We start from the raw sequence: 24,361 nt of genomic DNA, 5'->3' as shown, positions 1-24,361 counted from the left end.
GGATAAATGAGGAGTAATTTATAATGTGCAACTTATTGAAACTAGTTACCACAGCCATGTCTTTCACCAAACTCCTAAAAGCTAGCTGGCTAAAATCACATAGACTAATTATAAAATTTCATAGGTTCCTGAATGGTAAAAGACAGAATAAACAGAAGTATCAGTTGTATACTGGATATAGATAAAAGGGAGAATAGATGTGATAAATAAAGGTAAAGCTGGAAAGAGAATAGAGATGGTATCAAAGATGAATACAGAAAGATACAGGGAGAAACAAACAGGGAAGATTTTTAAGAAGTGGACATAACAATGAAAAAATAGAATTATTAATTTATTCACAATGGTCCACATACACCAACATGAAATTTTACGTGGATAAGGCTGAAAATGTTTAAAATACTAGTGTCAGCTAAAAGGCCGCATCTGGGAAGCAACGAGGCAAAAATCATAAACCTTTAGATCTGAAAAGGATCTTAAAGGTTAGTCTAATTTTTCTTCATTTTAAAAGGTAAAGAAAGAAATGGGGACTACTAAGAAGTTTTAGTCAGCTGAAGGCAGAGGCTGGGACAAGAATTAAGAGTTTCAACTGAAGAATCTGTTCTTTCCACCCCATTATTTTTCAAACTTTTTCAACACAACGCTCCTGATGGGCCTGAGGGAAATGGCCGAAAGTTAACTTTCACTGCAAATGTTAACATTTGAAATCTCCTATGTCCTGTCTTAAATACCCATGTCATTTATATATTTCAATCCAAAATACTGTTTATAAACTGTACCTCTTCTTATAATGACATCATCTCACTTGAAGAGACAGGGTGCTTGCAACTCCAAAACCCTCTCTCTCTCTCTCACCTGAGCAGGTCACCATCTTAGACCTCCCATAGAAGGCCAGAACCTACCCAATGCTGCTGGTACTGTCCTCTTTTGATTTCTCTTAAAGAAGTTAGGAATGGCCCTCAGGGAACTGGAGGTAAGCTGACAGTCCAATTTTGCTAAAGAGTTGGTTTTATTCATAAATTACGTTTTAGAGCAAATACTCATTTTCTAGCTGTATTTCATTTTTCCTGACAGAGCTTTAATCACATAGCCTTAGCTTTACAAAGGTGACTGTAAACATTAATCAGCATAACAAAAGGGAAGCACTTAGATGAAAAACCCTAACCAAACTAAACCTCAAACGTACCAAAATCAAAGTTTACACTTTAACAAAACAACAAAAACGTTACAAAAAAACCCTCGGCGTGTTACAGAGAAATTCTTAAGTGGTTTTCTTAGTTATTAATGAAAAAGGCTAATATTTTAAAACTTAAAAAACAGAAGTTTTAAAAATCATTAATATATACTTATTTGCCAACATGAAACAATGTAAAATAACTTGGTCTTTGGGATTATAGACTTCAATTCAAATTTGAGCTCCTCCACTGAGTAAGCTATGTGACCTTGAGCAAGTTACTTAATCTTAACATTTCTGGTTTCCCATCTGAAAATGAAGACAATTCTGGTTATGTTCTGGTATACCTCTAGACTTATAAGTACTTTGCACGATTTTTGTGCAGATTAGCAATAATGTATACTGTATATATGTACGTAATAATAAAGTATCTAGTATGGCACCTACATCCATACTTTTTTAAAAAACAGAAACTTGCCCAAGTCACCTGGCTGGAATCTGACTCTGGGCTGAAATCTGACTGTCCAGAGCCCATGCTAAATCACCACCATGCTACTATAGCATACCTATACTGACCTATTAAAACAGCCTTATGTTACTCATACAGATTTAATCCCATTACGATGAACTGTATTTAGTTATACTGTAATTCAGTAAAATTATAAACACTCTAATAAGGTGGCCCTTGGCTGGGGTGGGAAAATATTTCTGATTTAACAGAAGATTACTCACACACATTCAAGTCCTCTTACCATGTGGATATGCTATAGTTGTGGCACACGTTTTTGAGGTGGCAGCAGCTAGCATCATTCCCACAAAATCTGATGCTTCTTTTACAGACTCTTCTTCATTTTCCATCGTAGAAGCAATCTTATATTCCAGTAGTTTTTGCTTAATACTTTCATAAATAACAAAATGGATAACAGTCTCTGATATGCCAGCATATGAAGCAGACATGCCCCTATAAAATCCTCTAAGTCCATCTGTCTGATACACTTTACGGACACACTCAAAAGCACCCATTCGCTTTTCCCCACGGTTCCTGAAAAGCAAAAGGGAAAAACCTTATTAACAAAAATAAAGTAGTATAGGTTTTTAAATAAAGTAAATAAAATATATAGAAATATGCCACTCTACTAAAGAATAACCCTCTTTAATTCATGAGGAAGTAAAATCAGAATTTTAAAACATTCATTTTAGATTTCCTATTCTTCTGTCCCAAATTTGTCATATTAGATAGGTAACACATAAGTAGTTTTACTGAATGCAAAATAACTACTTTGAATCTTCAGTTTCATTGACGTCTGACTGTATGAATAAGCAACAAAATCCACTGTGACTGTGTTCAAACACACTGTGACTGCAGCTCAAGATAAAAACAGAATAAACAAAAACCCCTCACATTATATTAAAAGCAATTCTAAGTAAGCTGAGTCTTTCGCATTTAATAATATATAAAAAGAATGACTGGGACTTCCCTGGTGGCACAGTGGTTAAGAATCCACCTGCCAATGCAGGGCACACGGGTTTGATCCCTGGTCCGGGAAGATCCCACATGCCGAGGAGCAACTAAGCCCGTGCACCACAACTACTGAGCCTGTGCTCTAGAGCCCGCGAGCCACAACTACTGAGCCCGTGTGCCGCAACCACTGAAGCCCTCGCGCCTAGAGCCTGTGCTCCACAACAAGAGAAGCCACCGCAATGAGAAGCCCGCATACCGCAACAAAGAGTAGCCCCTGCTCACCGCAACTAGAGAAAGCCCGCACACTGCAACAAAGACCCAATACAGGCAAAAAAAAAAAAAAAAAAAAAAAAAAAAAATATATATATATATATATATATATATATATATGACTGAAACACCAATGATAATAGAATATCACAAAGCAAGGAGTATAATTAAGCTAATTTCTGTGTACCTGGGGGATTCTTCCAAGCCCACCCAGTTCTTCCCCAAAAGTGACTGGGTGACTCTAAATCAAATTTCCTATGATCCTTTGAAGGTAATGGCCATATCTTTCACCTCAGTAAATAGTGAATGAGGACTTCTACAGTTATCAAGTATTTATGAAGCACTGTGCCCAAGAAAACTTTCTTAGTGTTACTTAAGGGTACAGCATCTACTCTTTTACAAGTCTATAATTTTGAGTTTGTAAAAATATTTATTACCTTCATTATGATTCCCCCAATAGAACTTTATCTGTAAGAAATGGGTTTAAATGCCACCCACGGGAAAAGAAATAGAAAACTTAACTATTTATAAATTATATACAACTGGATAACATAACAAAATAAAACCACAACTAAGACACCTACCTGATAACCTATAGATTCTTCCAATCTTATAAACTAATTGTCTTGAATCAATGATTATCCTCAACTAATGGTACTGAATAAATATTTCTTAGTTGAATGATCCATGCAACCAACTGTAATTAGTTTCTGCTATAAATCCTTTCTTACAAGGGAGTCAAGGGCTGTGAGTCCTCAAGGTTAATATGCAAACACATCAGCCCTGTTCTTGATCTGTGCTGTAAGGGAGCGTCCTCTAATCAACCTTTCACTACTACCCCAGCCCCATCCCCTTTCCCCACCCCTAAGCCTAGGAAATTGTGCTGGCTTGATTACTACTTTTTTCACTTACAACATTAAAGAGGTTTTTTTAATTAATTAATTAATTAATTAATTAATTAATTAATTAATTTATGGCTGTGTTGGGTCTTCGTTTCTGTGCGAGGGCTTTCTCCTAGTTGTGGCAAGCGGGGGCCACTCTTCATCGCGGTGCGCGGGCCTCTCACTATCGCGGCCTCTCTTGTTGCGGAGCACAGGCTCCAGACGCGCAGGCTCAGTGATTGTGGCTCACGGGCCCAGCCGCTCCGCGGCATGTGGGATCTTCCCAGACCAGGGCTCGAACCCGTGTCCCCTGCATTGGCGGGCAGACTCTCAACCACTGCGCCACCAGGGAAGCCCCATTAAAGAGTTTTAATCCATGCTTTTCCGGGATCCCCTACAATCCACCCTATAGCATACTGAAGCATGCCCCTGGTAGTTTTATCACAGTACAGTAGGGACTGGCATCTCACACTTTTTAACCTCTGGGTTGGCTTACCTACCATTACCTTTCAGATCTCTGACTTCAGGAGATAAACTCTGAGTCTTGCTGCAACACTCAATTTAAGATTTCATTAAAAATTATTCTAGATGAAACAAGAATTAGACATTGCTTTTCAAGTCTCCAAATAGCATACAATTCTACATGACAGGACGTGGAAAACAGAGCTTTAAGCAGGCATAATTGTTAATGATTTCTTAGATCAGTTTTATTTATAATCTATGATATCTACACTAGACTTCCCAAACCCTAAAACATAAAGAACAGTGAAAATTGTTATACAGAGTCTACTCCAGACTGAAAGGCTAAACAGTTTCAAAACTATCAACGTGATTATTATTATTATAATACATCAGATAAGGTCATCTCTCTACTTAAAAGTGTTACTTTTCCCCTGTCCTCCATTCTGAAGGCCAACAGGTGTTGAGATGGCAGGACTCTAAGCCACACTGCTTCTAGCCTTCTCTCAGCTCCCAGAACACGTCAAAGGCCCTGAACTTAGGATATGTGAGATTTGCACTACTGCCTCTGGTTAAAAATGGGCTCAAAAAACCATCCCTTGACTATTCCATTTAAAGTTGGTCCCAACTGTTTCCTGGGATATCTCTAGAACCTACCAGTACCTGCTCATTATAGATGTATTGAATGATCTTGCTGCTATAAAGTGGCTGGCAGTAACAGATGGAAGTCCGTGAATACACGAGAGCTAAATTCCACGCCAGAACGCTCTGGGTACAAGGTGCGTGAGTTTGAGCAATGATCCTTAAAGACTCAGTCTAGACTCATTGATCATGTTGTTTATTTAGGTGTTAGGAGGCCGATTATAATAATCACACATGGAGTGAATGAAAGTATCACAGCTCGGGCTAGATCAATATGTCCTTTTCCTTTCTTCTTCCTTTACTGAAAAACACAATGCATAGTATACTTTCTTTCCTAGAAACTGTCATACTGTCAACTATTACTGTCACTTTTGCCTCTGATGGTACATCCAAGTTTCAAAACCAAACCAAAAAAACCAACCAAACAAACAAAATCAGCAGCAAATGAGGGGAAAAAATGTTTAGATACCTGGCACTGAGATCTCACTGATACAAATTTATAGAAGAAACTTAGTTGAAGCCAACTTTAACAAATTTTGTTTTAATGAATTAACGTACCTTGCATCAAGCTGTAACCGAGTCTTTATAAGCCAAATGGGGTTGGTCGCTGTGATTGCGGTAAAACCTAAACAAACGTGTTTAAAATGAACTCTGGTAAAAATGAAGAACACACTATTAACTTCAAGATTTTTAAAACTATATAAATCTATATTAAAGAAAGTATATAAATATTTAAACTATCAACTGATGTATGCTTTACACTTTTATTTTACAAATCCATTCAACCATGAACATCTGTACTTTTTACTTCCAAATCAGTCTCAAATTCTGACCATAACTAAAAGATTCTTTTAAGAGCAAAATCTGATTATATATAAACTTCTCTTCCAACATATTCAGAATATGCTATGGGCGGCACTCTCTACTCTCTACGCTAAATTCCGAAACCCATTTCTACGAAGAAACATAGAAATTTTGTGTATTCTAGGGCTTTTTAGCATGCAAACTCTACAATAGCTACTTGGGGTCCAACTAAATCACAAATCACTAATGTTCAAAATGGAGTCTACATAAACGTCAGCATTTACCAATATCTGATCTTAAGTTGACTGTACAACAGAAAGAATTGTTGTTTGGCCTTGTGAATACTTTTTGTAAGCACACAATTACTAATACTGTAAAAATAATGGTATCACAGAGATAAGGTTTCTGTTAGGGTTAATAGGACAGATCTAGCTTTCATCCACTTAAAAACATACAAAAACTTAAAAGTTCAAAAAGTTACAAATCAGAACTTCCCTCTTACTTTTATAGACACGGAAGAGAGAAACTTAAGGTAGAAGGTAGTTCTATTTTACTTTAAAACTAAAGTACTATGTATTAACTATCAATGCAGAAGGGTGGTCCCCTAAGATGGCTCATTCCAGGTAGTAAAGTAAGATCTCTGGAACAGTATGTTTCTAGGCTAGTGCATATCTTTTACTTGCTATCTTCCTAGTGTTACGGGAAAATAGCAGCACATGAAATGCAATCTTGATGATGGAAATTTATGAAGATTGCTTCATCTATACAAAACAGGATTTTCATATAATACTTGTGAACACTTAAGATCACTACACAAACTTGATAGAACTTACATCAACCTACATTTATTCATTTGGCCTTTAAATTCAGTGAAAACTTACATGCAGAAATGTCTAAGGATCTTAATTTTTAATACTTGCTATCAAATACTAGCAGGTCAAGCACATTATTTTTAGGAAGGTTTTGAAATATAACCAGCACATTTAATGTTAGTAAAGTACTTTCAGGAACAAAAATGCTGTGGTACACCTAGGGGTAATTTGTCTTTTTAGTTAACATATAGTGGAGAACTAATCATAAACCTTTTTTCGCTTTCAGAGTTAGTATGGGTATATCTACAAAGGCAAAATAATTTTACTAAATTGTTTACAAGGTAGAATTTAGTCTCACAGGTCCTTTTCCCTTCTATAATGTCAGATAGTTAGCTAACTCAAATTTTACTCCCTTAATCCACTATATTAATACTGCGGAAACAGCCAGATGTTTCACAAAGAGATGCTCAAACTGACTCTATTATCAAGCAAAATAACTGAAGTAAGTTTGATTTAATAACTCCTTCAATAATTTTGTAATGATTATATAGTCTCCATTTCTCAAGTGCTTTTAATACTACATACCTACATAATATAAAACTAGAAAGGGACCGACAATTTTGTAAGCATCAGGCAGTACTAAAATAATAAAAATTTAATGTGTTGGACAGGGTGTCAGGAAGATGTTTCAAATAAAAAGTTCTTTTCATGCATATATTCTTGATAAAAGGAAAGAGAAGAAAAATATGAAACCAGATCAGTTTAAATATTTTGTTTGGACAAGATTTTTCTTGCATGTTGGCTTAACTGAGAATAAAGTTACGGAGTTCAATTTTTTTTTCTCTTGAACCCCATTCTTCTCAGTGAAAACGTCAAACTAAAGATATTCAAATTATATTCCAAAGCAAATGTGCACCTGACATCAGAATTCTGGTCATAAGCCTAATTCGATGATTCTTTATTTTAAACTTAAATATGTGTATTAGCTAAATGTCTAGACGGTAATAGTAGGAGTTTATTAGTAAAAAGCTGCTTAGCAGCACAAACCAACAAAACACTGCATTACTCGCAATGGTTTTTATTAATTATTATGTGGAAATTTTAGGAAAAAAAACATTTGCTTTTTATTAAATTTTGAAATTCAAGCATAAAACTGGGAATGCTTATATCCAACTTTAAAAAAAAGCAGTCTGCCTAGGTAAAAATCTCATTCGATTTATTATACTTTACTTGAAAAGAAGATAAGCATCAAAGCTTTTTTTTTTTTTTAAAAAGAATAAAAGTTCTATGTCTAAGAATATAAGCTTAGGACCCAAGCTTATTAACACTCTTCCAAGTCTCAAATTCCTCAATTAGAGGCTGAAAAAAACCCCATATGTGTAAACTTTAAAGTATTATAATACATATTTATAAATATTACTAGGAATAAAATTTTAAATACCCATAATGCTCTGTACACGTTAATAAACTAAACAGGAAGCAAACAACAGGTATTTCTCACTTAACTAAAATTCATTTCCAGACACAGATTGACCTACGGAACATGACACATTAAAATTTAGGTAAGTGAGAGAATGTCGTCATCTTATATCTATACAGCTTGTGCTTACTACAGTTGGGGCTCAACTCTTCCAGTAACAAGCTAGTTAATAAAGACACTGGCCTAACTGCTAGCAAACCATTAAGGCAGACAGACGAATCAAGGCGTAATCCACAGGTTTTTAGCTATTGGTCATTTACCAGTCCTGGTCCTTGGGTTTTATGCTATTGCATCCTCTTGACCGAAGACACTCTAATTATCAACTTATGGAGACAGTATTCGGCTAATCAAATCTAGAAAAATATGACCTATTAATTCCAAACATGAAACAAGCAGGAAGAAATAAAAATGTACTACTAGCTTAGAAGTATATATGTATGGTTAAGGCAGTTCGAAGTTGAGAAACAGTCAAAGTTTAACATATCTTCCTACTCCTTTGAAGACAAAGATACTTGGGGATGGTGGCCCTGAAATTTAGACATTCCCCATTACTTTTTATTTTGACATTTAAATTTTGTGACATTTTGATAATAAGCTATTTCATATTAATACTCCGAGCACCCCATTAAACATTAAAACTGACTTAGACGTATGGGAAGAATCTATTTGCAGGTTAAGAAGAATTACTGGTGCTGCTCCACAGTCGGTTCAAGCAAAATGGCTGTACGCTGGCCATACTATCAGTAGTACAGTGAACAGTTTATCAGGAAGTTTAAAACAAACTTCTAAAATGCAACGTTTGAAGTTCTGTTTCATCCGATTGCCCATTTGATAACGTACACCAATTAAAAACCAGATTAACAGAAATCCTGGTTATAGTAAACGTGCCGAAAATGTCTATTTCATTAAGTGAGTGATACCTGCAGTACTGCATTTTCGGTACTTCTTATTTCAACTAACTTCGGTAAGAACAAAGCTCACCTAACCTTCTGAGAAAAATATATTAAAACTACCAAAGGAAAAAACCCCAAAAACCTAATTAAAACTAAAACAAACAAGATCCCATATATTCTTGTCCCATATTTGGAAAGTAATGGTAGGTATTAAGATCAATGTTTTTGCAAGAAGGTAGAAAGCCAAGTATCAACAGATAAGAGAGTATAGAAAGCACTGTGTTAGACTTTTAAAATACGTTATGCTAAGCGAAGAGAACTACTGTTGTTTTCTAAAAGCTGTCGGACGGCATGATACCATTTATAGCTATGTAAATCTTAAATACTGTTAAGGAATTCTTTGGCGGTCAAGGCTACTACGGCCAAGCTAACGATGACTGAAAAGTCACCCAATTCTTCCTTCTAGAAGGAATATTATAAAGGAATCAGAATGAAAGTTTTATAAAATACTCAGATAACGCACACACAAATTCAGGAAATAAAAATTCACTTCCCGCCTTCTATTAATTCCACAGCTATTATAATAAATTCCCAGGGTGTGTTTCTTATAACTAGAGGCTGCAAGAGATGCTCAGATCAGTACTCACGAGGTTTAAGTTAGTCCATATTTCTACAGGAAGTGACCTGCGGATGGGGAGCATGAGATGACACGATCTCACTCTTTTCTCGGGAGAAATGTACAGTAAATGCCTAAAATAGACACAGGCTTTTCTGTATCATAACAACAAGCAGTGACCTCATCAGAAACATGTGTACAAAATGAATCCCACTGGAAGGATTTGAGAAATATTTACTGTGAGATCTAACTTTTTGAAAATTTTAAGTTAAAAAAGAAAAAGACAGGAATATAAGAATGGGCCATAATTTTTTTTTAAAAAGTACCGAGTACTGAAAATTCTGCCATCTGTAGCAGTTTCAGAGTCCAAATACTTACCTAAAAGAAGATCAATTTTGCCTTAAAGAAAAAATGCTAACCTTGTCAAAGGGGAATCTAAGAAAATATTTAGAGGGGATTATCATATCCCATTTTCCTACCATTATCTACCATGCTCAGAGCTGAAATCACAATTTTCTATTCCTTAACAATCAGCCTACTTAGTAAATCTAAAAAAACAAAAACAGGGGAGTTCCCTGGTGGTCCAGTGGTTAGGACTCGACATATTCACTGCTGTGGGCCCGGGTTAAATCCTTGGTGGGGGAACTAAGATCCTGCAAGCTGCGCAGCACGGCCAGAAGAATTAGAATTTAAATAAATAAATAAACAAACAAATAAATAAATAAAACAAAAATAGAAAATTCAAGTAACTTCATTTTGTAACTATAATTTTTAAAAAAAAAATAAAGTATAGGTGGCTACACAATAGTACCTTTCACCTTTTGCACTATGATCAGTAATATTGCACATCCATTTTTATGAAATATTTTGGATTATTTTGTATTCAGTTTCTTGTGCTCTACAAAATAAAAAACAGGAAGAATGTTTACATACAAACACACAAAACGTCTAGCCATCCATTTGGCTAAATAAACTGCCATGGACAAATTATTTAAAAGAATATTTTATAATGCAAGACAAAATTTCTACTTAATGAGTAAAAATTTAACCTTTAATAAGTCAAATAGAAAATGTATCCTGAAAAATAACAGTGAATGCTATAAGCAAATAAAACCCACTAGGTATGTAGTAAATGTTAAACAATTACATTGTTGGTATTGAAAAAATTAAGCAATCACTGTGTGAATATATAATCCAATAAAAATCAGAATTCATTTCTTTTAAATCTGTACTGTTGTATAGAAAAGTATATACAACCCAGATAAAAACTTTTGAAAATTGGGAGTTACTATAAAGAAGAAATGTAATACTATTTTTTTTTTGTATACACGCCTGTGTCCAGGTGTATACAGAGGGATATGCAAATTCATTTTAACAAAAACACACAGAAACTCTCAAGAAAATAAATACCCTCAATAGCTAAGATACACTTAGTCTGGCAAAGGTCATATGGGGAGGGGGTGGGGGGAAGGCAGGTAAAACAGAGTCACCATTACTTAATTTGATTAAATAGCCTCACAACTGGAAAAAAATTTTTCAATGTATGAAAACTCATAGCTCAAATTGAGAGGTTTACAAATTCTTATACTATTCCCTTGAAATACTAAAACAAAAGAAAATAAGATGGCCTTTAAACAAACTGTCCTTTTAATTAAAAAGGTTTAGTATCTAAAACACTCAAGTTCATATTAATAAAATACAAAATGCAACTGAATTGAGAGGTTACTTGGAATAAAAACTATATACAAGGTATGTTACTGAAGCTTAATGCATGTGCTATTTGATGTAGCAAAATCTTGCAGACACTATCATTAATGGTGTATTTTAGTGCATTTTTGATATTAAAGTGACAAGGTTAGCATTTTTTTTTGAATAGCCAGTTAAAAAACAAGTTTCCACATGACTGCCTCTAAGCACTTTGCACCCCCAATTCATATTTTGAAGACCTCTAAAAATTATCCTGAAGAAAAACCAATGCAGTCTGGTCTAGATTTTTACAAGAACGAAGGGAGCAAAAGGCTACCGTAACAAGTCTGCATGGTACCATTCAGTTTCACCAACCATGTAGCTATGTATAAAAACTGCAAAGCTAAATGTTATTGCTCATGAATAGTGCAAGGAAGCTCTGAAGGCATAGTTCTCAGAAAAATCTAACTGCAAACAAATGGAAGAAGTATTTTCAAATTACACAATAAGTGAATAGTGCAAGACTCTCTGAACAAGTATAAGACTATCAATTTACCAAAATTCAAGAAATTCAAGTTGGGAAATAGTATCAATGTATAAATAAAAACTGAAAACTATGAGTTAACATTTGTACACATTTGAGAAAAAAAGTACAAAATGACAATTCCACTGAAATTCTCTGCAATGTGGTACAAATATAGTAATAAATTCTGATTAGATATTCCAATGAAAAAAGATGTTCCAGTGGGAATTAAGATATACTGAAACTCTAAATTTGTAATACTGGATATATAACTATCCTCAACTTAAAATAATTGCTTACCTACTTTCTTGGCATCAATTCTTTTAAAAAAGAAAGATTAACATTTCTTTACAATTTTCTGGGGTTAAGAAACAAAAACATGAACACTGGTAATCCAGAAATATATTCTTAAAAACCCTAATACAGTGGTTATGTAGTTTGAAATTAGCCACTAACTTTACACTCAAATTTGTAGAAGGAAAAATCATATCTAGTTGTATTCAACATCTGTAAAAGTATATTAAAAAAATTCTAGTTGTAACTAGATGATCTCTGTGGTATTAAAGAACTAATTCTCAAAACATAAACCTATGTAGAGCAACCCACTCATTACAAGAATAAGGTAATGGAGATTCACATAAATTACCTAACTTGCCCAAGATCTCTCTTCATTGGTAAAGAGTATTTCACCACTTTGATCTTTAAAGCTTTACCTTCCAGCTTTAAAACTTCAATGAGTCAGTCAACAATTACTAAATATAAAAAGCCATGAAAATAATTTCTAAGGTACATGCTAGATTTATTATATGGCTATTGACCTTTCAGAAATTAGTATTTCAAACTTACTCTTAGTTCATTAAATATGTGGTTGAAATTGATCCAATTTATTTCTAAACAGAAAATGGTTAACAGTTTAAGGCACTCATTATTAAGCATCTAATTGAAACTCAATATACTGATCAACAGTTGACAAAAGTATAGTTATAATTTGCTTTATAAAGTCACAGCATATTTTGGAAATGTGAGACATGGTTAAATATACAACAAATCTCAGAAAACTATAGAGAATTTTTCTAATGAGAACCAAAGGTCATGGCTTTGTCTAACATGCAGGGCAGCAAATGATTCCAGAACCACACTAGTCAAACCAATCTCCCAGTTTATCTTTAAGGCAGTGCAGAGGCCCAGGACTAGTTGTTTTAATTCAGAATCATATAGTCTCATCAATGATGATAGAAGAGTTCCTGGAAACATTTCTAGAGCAAGCATGTACACATATCTGGTACCTACATTTTGAGTGTTATCTTAGTGCGATTTATGTGGAATGATAAACATATTTTTCAATACATACGTTACAAAAACTCTGAATTATCAATAATATATCACTCACAAAAATTTCAGCATTTGAGCACAGGACAAAATGAATACTTTACCAAGAACTGCCGGCACATTTCAGACAGAAGCCAAAACATGCAGCAAAAAGGGAAAAGGCACTAACAGAAATTGAGGAGAAAAGAGTAAATTACAGCTCTGTAACTTGTAAGTGTAATTATGGTTGGATTGTTAAAACTGTTAAAAGTGATCACTAAATATTCAGTGGACTACACAAGACAATGTAAATATTATATTACCTGCATGCTATCACAAACTCCTAAATACAAAAATGCCAATTGACAACAGATTTTACATATACCACCTAATCAAATTTATTGTATACTAATAAATGTAAAAATCATGTTTACAGATGCTAATCAATGAAAAGCACATTAACTGCCTTAACTTTACAAGGTTAAATTCATCAAAATTCAATATTAAGTCTCTAGGTGTCAGAAAATTTTTTGTTTTTTAGTATCATATATTCATACCTGCCATTGCAGCTGAAATCATGTGTACCTGGGTAGAATCAGGATCAAATAAACCATTCAACTTTTCCTTGCAGTTTGAATAAGCAGCAAAGTATATTGCTCTAAAATAAAGATTTAAATTTTGTCAATAAGCATGTTGCTTAATTCATAAGATTTAAAAGACATATAAATTGATCTTTATTATTCCAGAGTCCAGAAATCTAAAAACATAATATCTTAGTTTTTATTTACATTCTCATGCAACATCACATACGTTATCTTTTCATGAAGACCATGAAGTACTTTTTTATATCAACTCATTAAAGATAAAGTATCCTCAGATAGTCCTACCCCAATAATTTGACAGCAACGAACTGAAAAAGTATAAGACTTTGGCAGGCCTATATAATGCTAATAAGGCTAAGTTAAATACACTTAAGTAAACGTGATATGAGTACTTCATGTTTTTTTGAAGAGAGGAAGGTAGAACTGACTCAAGTGATCAAAGTATATGTTAAACAATTTTGAGATACTGTGCTATATACCAATCTATACTACACAAAGAGTAGTTCACAGCACCCTTTAAAAGAACAATTGCAAAAGAAATCAGTCCCATCAGGTCAGATCTTGTTTTCTAACATTTGTAAACATTGCATTAAATTTGTAAATATTTTCCCTGTTAACTTATTGACTGTGACTTCATGCATCTCGACTACCTCCTCACTGTTTAGCTTTCCAGGCATTGAGTTACTTGCTTGCTGTATCAAATATCCTACTATTGCCCAACAATCCTGATTATCTGTCCAATAAGGGAAAGAGTAAACAAGTAAAAATGGGGAGAGTATCACTGCTGTGCTTTTTTAATGTGCTTAAGAAAAAAAGGAAGTTAATATGACTGAAAATGAAACATTCTACTTCATGAAAAAGAAAAAAAAAGGATACATTGAATGATACCAAATTAGCAAGGGGAATAAATAATGCATTACTAGAAATGAATAAGAAAAAAAAGCATCCTAATGAGAAAACGGGCAAGGAATATACATAGGTAATTCACAGAAGAGAGATACAAATGACAAATAATTACAAGAAGGAGGACATGAAAGCACCAAAATAAAACAAATGTATATTTAAAAGCAAAAAAACAGCGAAAAATCATGGTTAGTCTATTTGGCAAGTATTAAAAGACATGGACAGTAGCCAACATTGGTAATATGTGGATAAAGAGCAATTAATTCACTATCTGAGAATAAAAAGATGGCATGCCTTTTCAGAAGGCAATTGAGCAATGTTCACTAAGTTTAAATGTTCATACATCCTTTTATCCAGAAATTGTACTTTTCGGTAACTATCCTAAAGAAAAATATTTGCTTAAATACTCAAGAATAAAGGTACAGCTATGTTCACAAAACCATTGTTTTTAACAGCAAAAATCTGGAAATAAATCTAAAGGTTTATCAATAAGGGATCAGTCATACTATACAATTTTTAAAAGCTTCACTTATTTTCATGGAAAAAGCTTCAAAACAAATTTGGTGAAATGTTTTTAATATGATTCAATTTATGTAAATAATAATAAGTCTACATATTATGCTTTTTATGTACATAAGCCAGAAAAATTAATGGAAGACTATAAACCAACTGCTTATCAATGGTGGTTATGTATGGGGAGGGAAGAGGAGTAACTGTGTGGAAAGGTGCACACGGTGAGAGGTGATGGGTTTAAGGTAATATGTCAAGCTTTACACTACACTTTTTTTAGTCTTTACAATAAGAATGAAATTTTGGATCATTTTAAAAAAAGAAAGAGCCCATAAAAAGTTGAAACCCAATAAATAAGATATGGATCTACTACACTGTTTGAATACAGAGAGCTGGATACACATTTTCACTCTGAATGTGAACTCTGCAGTGTTCTGTCATGGAAGAAGTCAATCTAAGATAAAAAGAAATCATAAAAAAATGACAAAATTAATGTCTTAAGGCCTTCTTGGTTTCTTGAACTTGGTGCAAAAACTGCTTCACAATGATCTCACTAAGAGGTCCTCTGCACCTGCACACGGTGAAATCTGCCTATCCTTTTAGATGGCTACTGATACCCATTTGTTACACCACAGTGCTTTATCTTGATTTCTCTTCAGGATCCCCCCTCATGAAGCTTGAAACAAGAAAGACTGCCACAATTTGATTAACTTAAATGTATTTTTTTTACCTGGAAGGGGCCACCCCCACTAAATTGGGGCCTAATCCTCTAAACAGGGAACGAGGCCCTTCTTTTTCCAAGATCACCCTGAAAGAGAAAAATATTATTTAGAAAGAAATGTCCTTCAAAGTGTGGTACTTTATACAGCAAATGTAGAGTCTAAGTTCCCCATGTTTGCACTATAATATGTTATAAATACTCTTTTGTCAGTGTTGCTCACTTATGAAAATCTGTTTTTCTTGACAAAGTATAAAATAATAAAGATTGTTAACAGATTTAGCAGCAATAATAAAAAGCACTCCTTTCAGATTCTTTCCTGAAAGTTTTCAAGACATTAATTATCAATATAGATTTCTACATTTATTTTCATATGATCATGCTACTCTTATCTTCAATCTCCTCTATTTTACTACCTTTACCAGCAAATTCATTTCCCAATTAGAAATGTAGTTCCCTCCTAGTATTTGAGGTCTCTTCCTTGATATTGGACAACTCCCTCATACTGCAGCATTATCTTATCCAACCATTCCAGGGAAATGCCATGGCAAAATTTATCACCCTAACATCCTTTAGGGTACTAAAATGGTTAGTCTGCTACTATTTCTTCCTCTACTTAGTTAACATTTACTATATTGAATAGGTACTGCATAAAGACTAAGCAGAATAAGGAAACAGAAAAGAGGGTAAGGCCCCTGCCACTGAGAACTTTGCTATCCAGTCGTGGAAAAAAGAATTATATTGAAATAAATAATTTAACAGACCATATCAATAAGCAAATACTATACAAGCTAGATATATATGCCCAGTAGGAAAAGGAACAGAGACATGTCCAAGTCATGGAAGGCTTTCTGAAGGTGAGTTATTAAATGAAGTTTTGGAGTAAGAAACAAAGATTGAGGAAGAGTAGGTATTTTAATTCAGACTTAACAGACTGGGCCAGTGGTTCTGAAGCACCTATATACTTAAGAATGATCTCTTGAAAGGCAGCTGAGCAGAATGGTTAATTAAGGGCCTGAACTGTGGGGCCTGACTTCCCAATATAAAGAGCTCAATTTTGGTAAGTAATGACTTTTCTCTTATCCTTATTTTCATCAGCAGTAAATAGAGAAAAACAGTACTTTTGGGGGAAGGGGGCAGGTAGGGTTGTGCTTACTGTAAGGAATAAATAAGTTAATTTAAAAAAACAGCTTAAGACTTCCCTGGTGGCGCAGTGGTTAAGACTCCGCCTGCCAATGCAGGCGACGTGGGTTTGAGCCCTGGTCTGGGAAGATCCCACATGCCGCGGAGCAACTTAGCCTGTGGGCCACAACTACTGAGCCTGCGCTCTAGAGCCCACAAGCCACAACTACTGAGCCCAAGTGCTGCAACTACTGAAGCCCATGTGCCTAGAGCCCATGCTCCACAACAAGCCATCGCAATGAGAAGCCTGCACACCGCAACGAAGAGTAGCCCCCGCTCGTCCCAACTAGAGAAAGCCCACGCACAGTAACGAAGACCCAACGCAGCCAAAACTAAATAAATTAAAAAAAAAAAAAAGAGCTTAGAAGAGTACCTGGCTCACAGTAAGCACTTGGTAACTCTTATAATTATTACTGGAGCATTTGTTCAAAATGCAAATTTCTTAGATCCCACCCTCAAAGTATTCTTGATTCAATAGGTACAGGACAGTGCCCAGCAATCTACATTTTTACCACACCACCAGATGACTGACACAGGTGATACAGAAGCACTTAGAAAAAAAAAAAAGAAAGAAATTTTATTTATTTATTTGGCTGTGCCAGGTGTTAGTTGTGGCACACAGGATCTTCACTGTGGCATGCATGTGGGATCTAGTTCCCTGACCAGGGATCGAACCCAGGCCCCCTGCATTGGGAGCGCAGAGGACCACCAGGGAAGTCCCCAGAAGCACTTTTGATAAAACTAGATTAGACAGAAGCAGAATTAAGAATGACAAATTGTAGAGCACAGTTTGAAAATTTCCATGTTTGCTAGCCCTTTCTGTGTTAATAATCCCTTTGAGAAGTAAAGGAAGGTAAGTGTCCTTTAAAAAAAACACACACGTTTGCAAACACTCACAATTTTGCATACAATTTCACCTAATTTACAGACCTCCTGAAGCTCATCCAAGAGCCCCTAAGAAATTGACAGAGCCTGGGGGGGATTCCCAAAGTTCCTGGTTAAGAAGCCATGAAACACTTCATAGCCACTAGGATGGCTATAATCAGAAAGAAAGATGGAGTAAAACAAAGGTTGGTGAGGAATTTTATTTTATACTTTATTTTTTGGCAAGGAACTGGAAATCTCATTCATTGGTGGTGGGAATGTAAAATGATGTATCCGCTTTGGAAAACAGTTTGGCAGTTCCCTAAGTGTTAAATATAAAGTTACCATACAACCCAGCAATTCCACTCCTAGTATATCCCCCAGAAAAATAAAACATGTGTTCCTATAACGGCATTACTCATAACACCCCAAAAGGGGAGACAATGCAAATGTTCATCAACCAATGGGTGGATAAATAAAATGTGGTATGCACCTATACAATGGAATATTTGGCAATAAAAAGATATTTGTTACAACATAGATGAACCTTGAAAACATACTAAATTGAAAGAAACCAGTAAAAGACCACATACTATATAATTTCATTTATGTAAAATGTCCTGAATATGCAAATCTATAATGAAAGAAAATAGATTAGTAGTTGTTGCCTAGGGCTAGGGGGAGAGGAAGAGGAGAAAACAGGAGTGACTGCTAACAGGAAAGGGCTTCTTTTTGTGGTGGTGATGAATAGGTTCTAAATTTAGAGTGTGGCGATGGTTTGAACAACTCTGTGAATATACTAAAAACAACTGAATTGTACACTTTAAATGGGTGAATTTTATGGTATGTAAATTATCTCTCAATAGAGATGTTGGGAAATTAAAAACCAAAGGAAGAAACCATGAAACAGACTGATTAGGACAGAGCCCCCAGGTAGGGAAAAAATGGGAATAAGAGTCAAGAGACTTTAAGGCAAGAGAATGCAGAGTCGGAAGCCATCTGGATACCGATGACAGGTGAAACATTAAACTGACTCTTAAATGAGAAATCAAAACAGAGCCCAGAGGGATTCCTACAGTTCCTCTGAGGAAAGTCAGAGAAGGCAAAACCACTGAAAAATAGAATAAAAAAATATAGTATTGTCACAAAGGTCAAAGGAAGAATTTTAAGAAGAGGAGCGTTACATTCGGTAATAACTGTCAAAATCATGATATTAAAATACTCTATTATTAAGCAGATAGAAGTATATATCTACAACAATGGCATTTTAACCCCAAATTGTTAACAATTTTATTCTACCTACTCATGTACTTAAGTAAATTTGAAAAAAGAGTGATGAAATCTTTTGGTAGTGAAAAACACACAGTATGAGTTTACTTGCTACTACAAAATAAACACTGCTGAACTAAGCTCAAATAGATTATGTCCCAACTGAGCTGATAAGACAGACACACAAGGCATTCACAGTTACATATCTAAGTTTAAACATATAAAACTCAATTTCAATAGTTTTGAAATTTCAAATCTAATTTGTAACATAATGAAGTATGGTAAAATGTAAAAACACATCTTTTTCAAACCATTAAGAAATGCCGAACACTGAAGTACATTTTAAAATCAGTAGAACTCTGCTTTAAATCTTAGTTATATTTAGGTTATATAAAAATCAGACTGACATTAATTGGATGTACTTACTTGTGTGAGCACTTGGAAAATTAAAAATACACATAAAGAGTTAGCATTTAACATGATCACATTTCAAAAATAAATGAATTTATTTAAACAAAACAAAATACCTATAATGTCTTGAGAAAATAAATCCACTGGATAAATGTAGAAAAATACTCCAAATACACATGATTTGGAAATAATATTACATTTTATATTATCCAACTTACTGTTCCTCTCCATTAGGGATTATTGTTTCTACTGAATTTATGGGAGTAATTCTGTCATTAAGGTTGTAAAAACCTTTTTAAATATGGCAGAATATAAATAAACAAACATGGGCATCATTAAGGTAAAGCCGACCAAAAAATTCATGAATACTGTGCTCTCACTTTAGACAATGGAGAGGTCCAGGAGACACTACTCGATTGACACTGGCTCCAGCCATGGTGTTCAGCTGAACTTCAGAGATATAAAGTGTCACAGAAGATGACTGCAGCCGTGTTTTTACAACTTCCAGTGGACATGTCAGAATAGCTCCCACCGTACCACCACATCTACAAAAAAATGCAAAGAACAAAACTTATCTACTTAATTCACAAATTAGTACACATGCGCAGAGCTGTGAAACAAATGAACAACTGGGGCTTTGTGAAGGTACTAAAATTTACCATTTTTGGTTTTAGAAGACTAAATAATTTTTTAAATGTTTCACTTATTTGACTGTATACAAACACCTTTAGTAGTTAAAAGTAACTGAGCTTAGGGCTTCCCTGGTGGCGCAGTGGTTGAGAGTCTGCCTGCTAATGCAGGGGACACGGGTTCGAGCCCTGGTCTGGGAAGATCCCACGTGCCGCGGAGCAACTAGGCCCGTGAGCCACAACTACTGAGCCTGCGCGTCTGGAGCCTGTGCTCCGCAACAAAAGAGGCCACGATAGTGAGAGGCCCGCGCACCGCGATGAAGAGTGGCCCCCGCTTGCCGCAACTAGAGAAAGCCCTAGCACAGAAACAAAGACCCAACATAGCAATCAATCAATCAATCAATAAATCTTTAAAAAAAAAAGTAACTGAGCTTAATATCTACCTAGCAAGAATAATTAGCTGAAGATTCCAAACGGTGGGTGTTACTACTGAAATTTACTGTTACGTCACATCATAGCTTTCAACACTGTTCTAGGGTTTTATTTGGTACTCCTTGCCCAGATATTACTTGTGTTGAAACCTAGACCATTATTTGAAGTATATCCTATTTCTCAAACTCCTATCTTATCTTTCAAAATTCAAGAAATGTTCTTGAGAGCAATATGAAATAAACCACTGATGGATAATCATACATGTCCCCTTATTTTAAATATCCAAATACTCAGAGACATTTCACCTACAAATAAATACAGAATTTGAGTCTCAAAATCTGTATGTTAGGCCCACCATGTGGGAATCGGTGCAAAGTAGGTAGGCTTAGCTAGAAGAATCCAATTTAAATATAAGGACTGATCACCAAAACAACAACAAAATAAAAGCTCTTAAATGATATTATTTAAACTTTTTAAAGGTATATAAGAGACAGGCTGAGTAATTATTCTTTTTAAATGCAAGACTGGAAAATAATTTTCTCTTAAAGCATTAATAGCTACTTAATGGAGCTCTGAGAACTGTTTTCTAACCAGAGGAAAATCACTCAAGAGACCTCTTACTGCACTGAAAGAGAAAAGCAGACTGAGTCAGAAGTAACCTGGACCTCCAAAACAGGCATTAGAGCAAGAAGAAAAACAGCCCACCACAGAAAGATACTAAACAATTCTACGTCTAGAATTTTAAAAATGTGTATATACAAAAGATATAATAAAAGGAAAGCAGGCATGAAAACAGTACCATTCCAAAAAAAGTTAAGACAAGAAATCATTAACAAGAGTATTTCATATTAATTTAACAGTACATGCCATCAAGAAAATAAAATTGAAAAACTTTATGCAATAAAAGTGAAAAATTAACACAACAAATGAAAAACAGAGAACATCCACATGTAAAATAAAACTTGATTCTTACCTCATATCATATTTTAAAAAGTAACTCAAAATGGACTATACAAAACTTCTAGAAGGAAACATTTGGAGAAAAATCTTTTTGACTTTGGGTTAGGCACACATTTCTTAGATTGAACAACAAGAAGCAAACGCATGAATCATAAAAGAAAAAAACTGATAAACTGGACTTCACCAAAGTTTAAAAATTCCACACTCTGGAAGAAACTGTTAAGAAAATGAAAAAACAAACCACAGTCTGAGAGAACTATTTGCAAAACACTTATCTTGTAAATGCTTATATTCAGAAACAAAACTCAAAAATAAAAAGAACTAAAAAAAGATGAACAGATACTTCACCAAAGATTTATGGATACAAATAAACACAGAAAGATTTTTCAGAATCATTTTTCATCAGGAAAATGCAAATTAAAACCTCAATGAGGTACACTGCACATCTACTAATGGATAAAATTAAAAAGATTGACAGTAAGAAGTGTTGATACAGAGCAACTAGAAACCTCAAACACTGCTGGTGGGAATGCAAAATGGTAGATTTTTTTTTGGCGGGGGGAGGGGGGGCCCACACTGTGTGGCTTGCAGGATCTTAGTTCCCCAACCAGGGACTGAACCCCGGCCCAGCAGTGAAAGTGCTGAGTCCTAACCACTGGAACACCAGGGAATTCCCGCAAAATGGTAGATTTTGGAGAAAAAAAAAAGGTACAGTTTGAAACAAAGACTGGTGGTTTCTTACAAAGTTAAACATATTACTGCCGTACAACCCTGCAATCCCACTCCTAAGGTGTTGACCTGGGAAAAACCAACACATACAGGCATACTTTAGAGATATTGTAGGTTCAGTTCCAGACCATCCCAATACAGTGACTACCACAATAAACTGAGTCACATGAATTTTTTGTTTTTTTAGTGCATATGGAAGTTATGTTTACACTATACTGTGGTATATTAAGTGTGCAATAATAGCATTATGTCTAAAAAAAGTACGTCTTAATTTTTTAAAATGCTGATCAAACTTATAAGTTTTTGCTTTGAAAAAGCAGATGAGTTTCTTTTTTCAATTTTTATTGACATATAGTTGATTTACAATGTTAATTTTTACTGTGCAGCAAAGTGATTCAGTCATACATATATATTTACATTCTTTTTCATATTCTTTTCCATTATGGTTTATCACAGGATATTGAATACAGTTCCCTGTACTGTAAGAGTAGGACCTGGTTGTTTATCCGTTCTATATATAATAGCAAATTTATAAGCTTTTGAACAGCGAAGGAAACCATAAACAAAACGAAAAGACAACCTACAGATGTGGGAGAAAATATTTGCACATGATGCAACTGACAAGGTATTAATATCCAAAATGTACAAATAGCTCATACAACTCAATATCAAAAAAAACAACCTAATCAAAAAATGGGCAGAAGACCTAAACAGACATTTCTCCAAAGAAGACATACAGAGGGCCAACAGGCACATGAAAAGAAGCTCAACATCACTACTTATTAGAGAAATGCAAATCAAAATTACCATGAGGTATCACCTTACACCAGTCAGAATGTCTATCATCAAAAAGTCTACAAATAATACATGCTGAAGAGGATGTGGAGAAAAGGGAACCCTCCTACATTGTTGGTGGGAATGTAAATTGGTGCAGCCACTATGGAGAACAGTATGGAGATTCCTCGAAAAACTAAAAATAGAGTTACCGTATGATCTAGCAATCCCACACTTGGGCATGTATCTGGAGAAAACTCTAATTCAAAAAGATACATGCACCCAATGTTCATAGCAGCACTATTTACAATAGCTAAGACATGGAAGCAACCTAAACGTCCATAAACAGATGAAAGGATAAAGAAGATGTGGTATTATATACACAATGCAATGTTACTCAGCCATGAAAAGAAATGAAATAATGCCATTTGCAGCAACACTGGATGGACCTAGAGATTATCACACTAAGTGAAGGAAGAGAGAGAGAAAGACAAATATATGATATCACTTCTATGTGGAATCTAAAAAAAATGCTACAAATGAACTTACAAACAAACTTATGGTTACCAAAGGGGAAAGGGAGAGTGAGGGATAAATTAGAGTTTGGGATTAGCAGATACAAACCAGTATATGTAAAATAAACAACAAGGTCCTACTGTACAGCACAGGGAACTATATTCAATATCTTGTAATAAACTATAATGGGAAAGAATCTGAAAAGGATATATATAAAAATAACTGAATCACTTTGCCGAACACCAGAAACTAACACAACAATGTAAATCAACTATACTTCAATTTAAAAAACAAGAGAGAAAAGCATACAATTTATTTAATCTAAGTTTTATGTGGAAAACTTTATAAGAAAACGAAGACCCTAAGAAGCGGCTAAAACTGAGCATTTTTATGCTAGGTTTGATGAAGAATGGAAAATCGTGGGAAAATGTGATAGGACAGAAAAAGGGTATGAGCAAAGAAATAAAAATGCTGTTGGGAAAATGGCTCTGATAGACTTGCTCAACACAGGGTTGCCACAAACCTTTAATTTGTTAAAAAAAAAAAAAAGGCATTATCTTCAAAATACAATAAAGCAAAGTGCAATAAAACGTGCTATGCCTGTATATGTCCACACAAAGACCTGTCCATGAACATTTACAGCAGCTTTACTCCTAATAGCCAAAAACTGGAAACAACCAAAATGTCCATCAACTGATGAAGGATAAACAGACTGTGGTCTATTCATACAATGGATTACTGCTCTGTAACAAAAAAGCAGCAACCTGGATGAATCTCAAAAACATTATGCTAACTGAAAAAAAACGGCACAAAAGGCTTTCATTTTACAACATTTTCATTTTTATGACATTCTGT

The 24,361-nt window shown here is 34.6% G+C and overlaps 1 protein-coding gene across 2 annotated transcripts in view; it reads right to left on the bottom strand.

The window, feature by feature from the left end:
• Positions 1-24,361, bottom strand: part of SLC25A36 (solute carrier family 25 member 36) — a 41,845-nt gene that overhangs the window by 4,014 nt on the left and 13,470 nt on the right. For both annotated transcript variants that reach the window (XM_068546000.1, XM_068546001.1), the window contains exons 2-6: positions 19,847-20,011; positions 15,753-15,830; positions 13,565-13,665; positions 5,444-5,510; positions 1,924-2,213 (exon numbers count right to left, since the gene is read on the bottom strand). In XM_068546000.1, coding sequence (XP_068402101.1) covers positions 1,924-2,213; positions 5,444-5,510; positions 13,565-13,665; positions 15,753-15,830; positions 19,847-20,011 — 701 coding nt within the window. The remainder of the gene's footprint in view (positions 1-1,923; positions 2,214-5,443; positions 5,511-13,564; positions 13,666-15,752; positions 15,831-19,846; positions 20,012-24,361) is intronic.

The sequence above is a fragment of the Eschrichtius robustus genome, chromosome 6, assembly GCF_028021215.1.
Source record: "Eschrichtius robustus isolate mEscRob2 chromosome 6, mEscRob2.pri, whole genome shotgun sequence".
Taxonomy (NCBI): domain Eukaryota; kingdom Metazoa; phylum Chordata; class Mammalia; order Artiodactyla; family Eschrichtiidae; genus Eschrichtius; species Eschrichtius robustus.
This window is presented reverse-complemented; position numbering and strand designations above follow the sequence as displayed.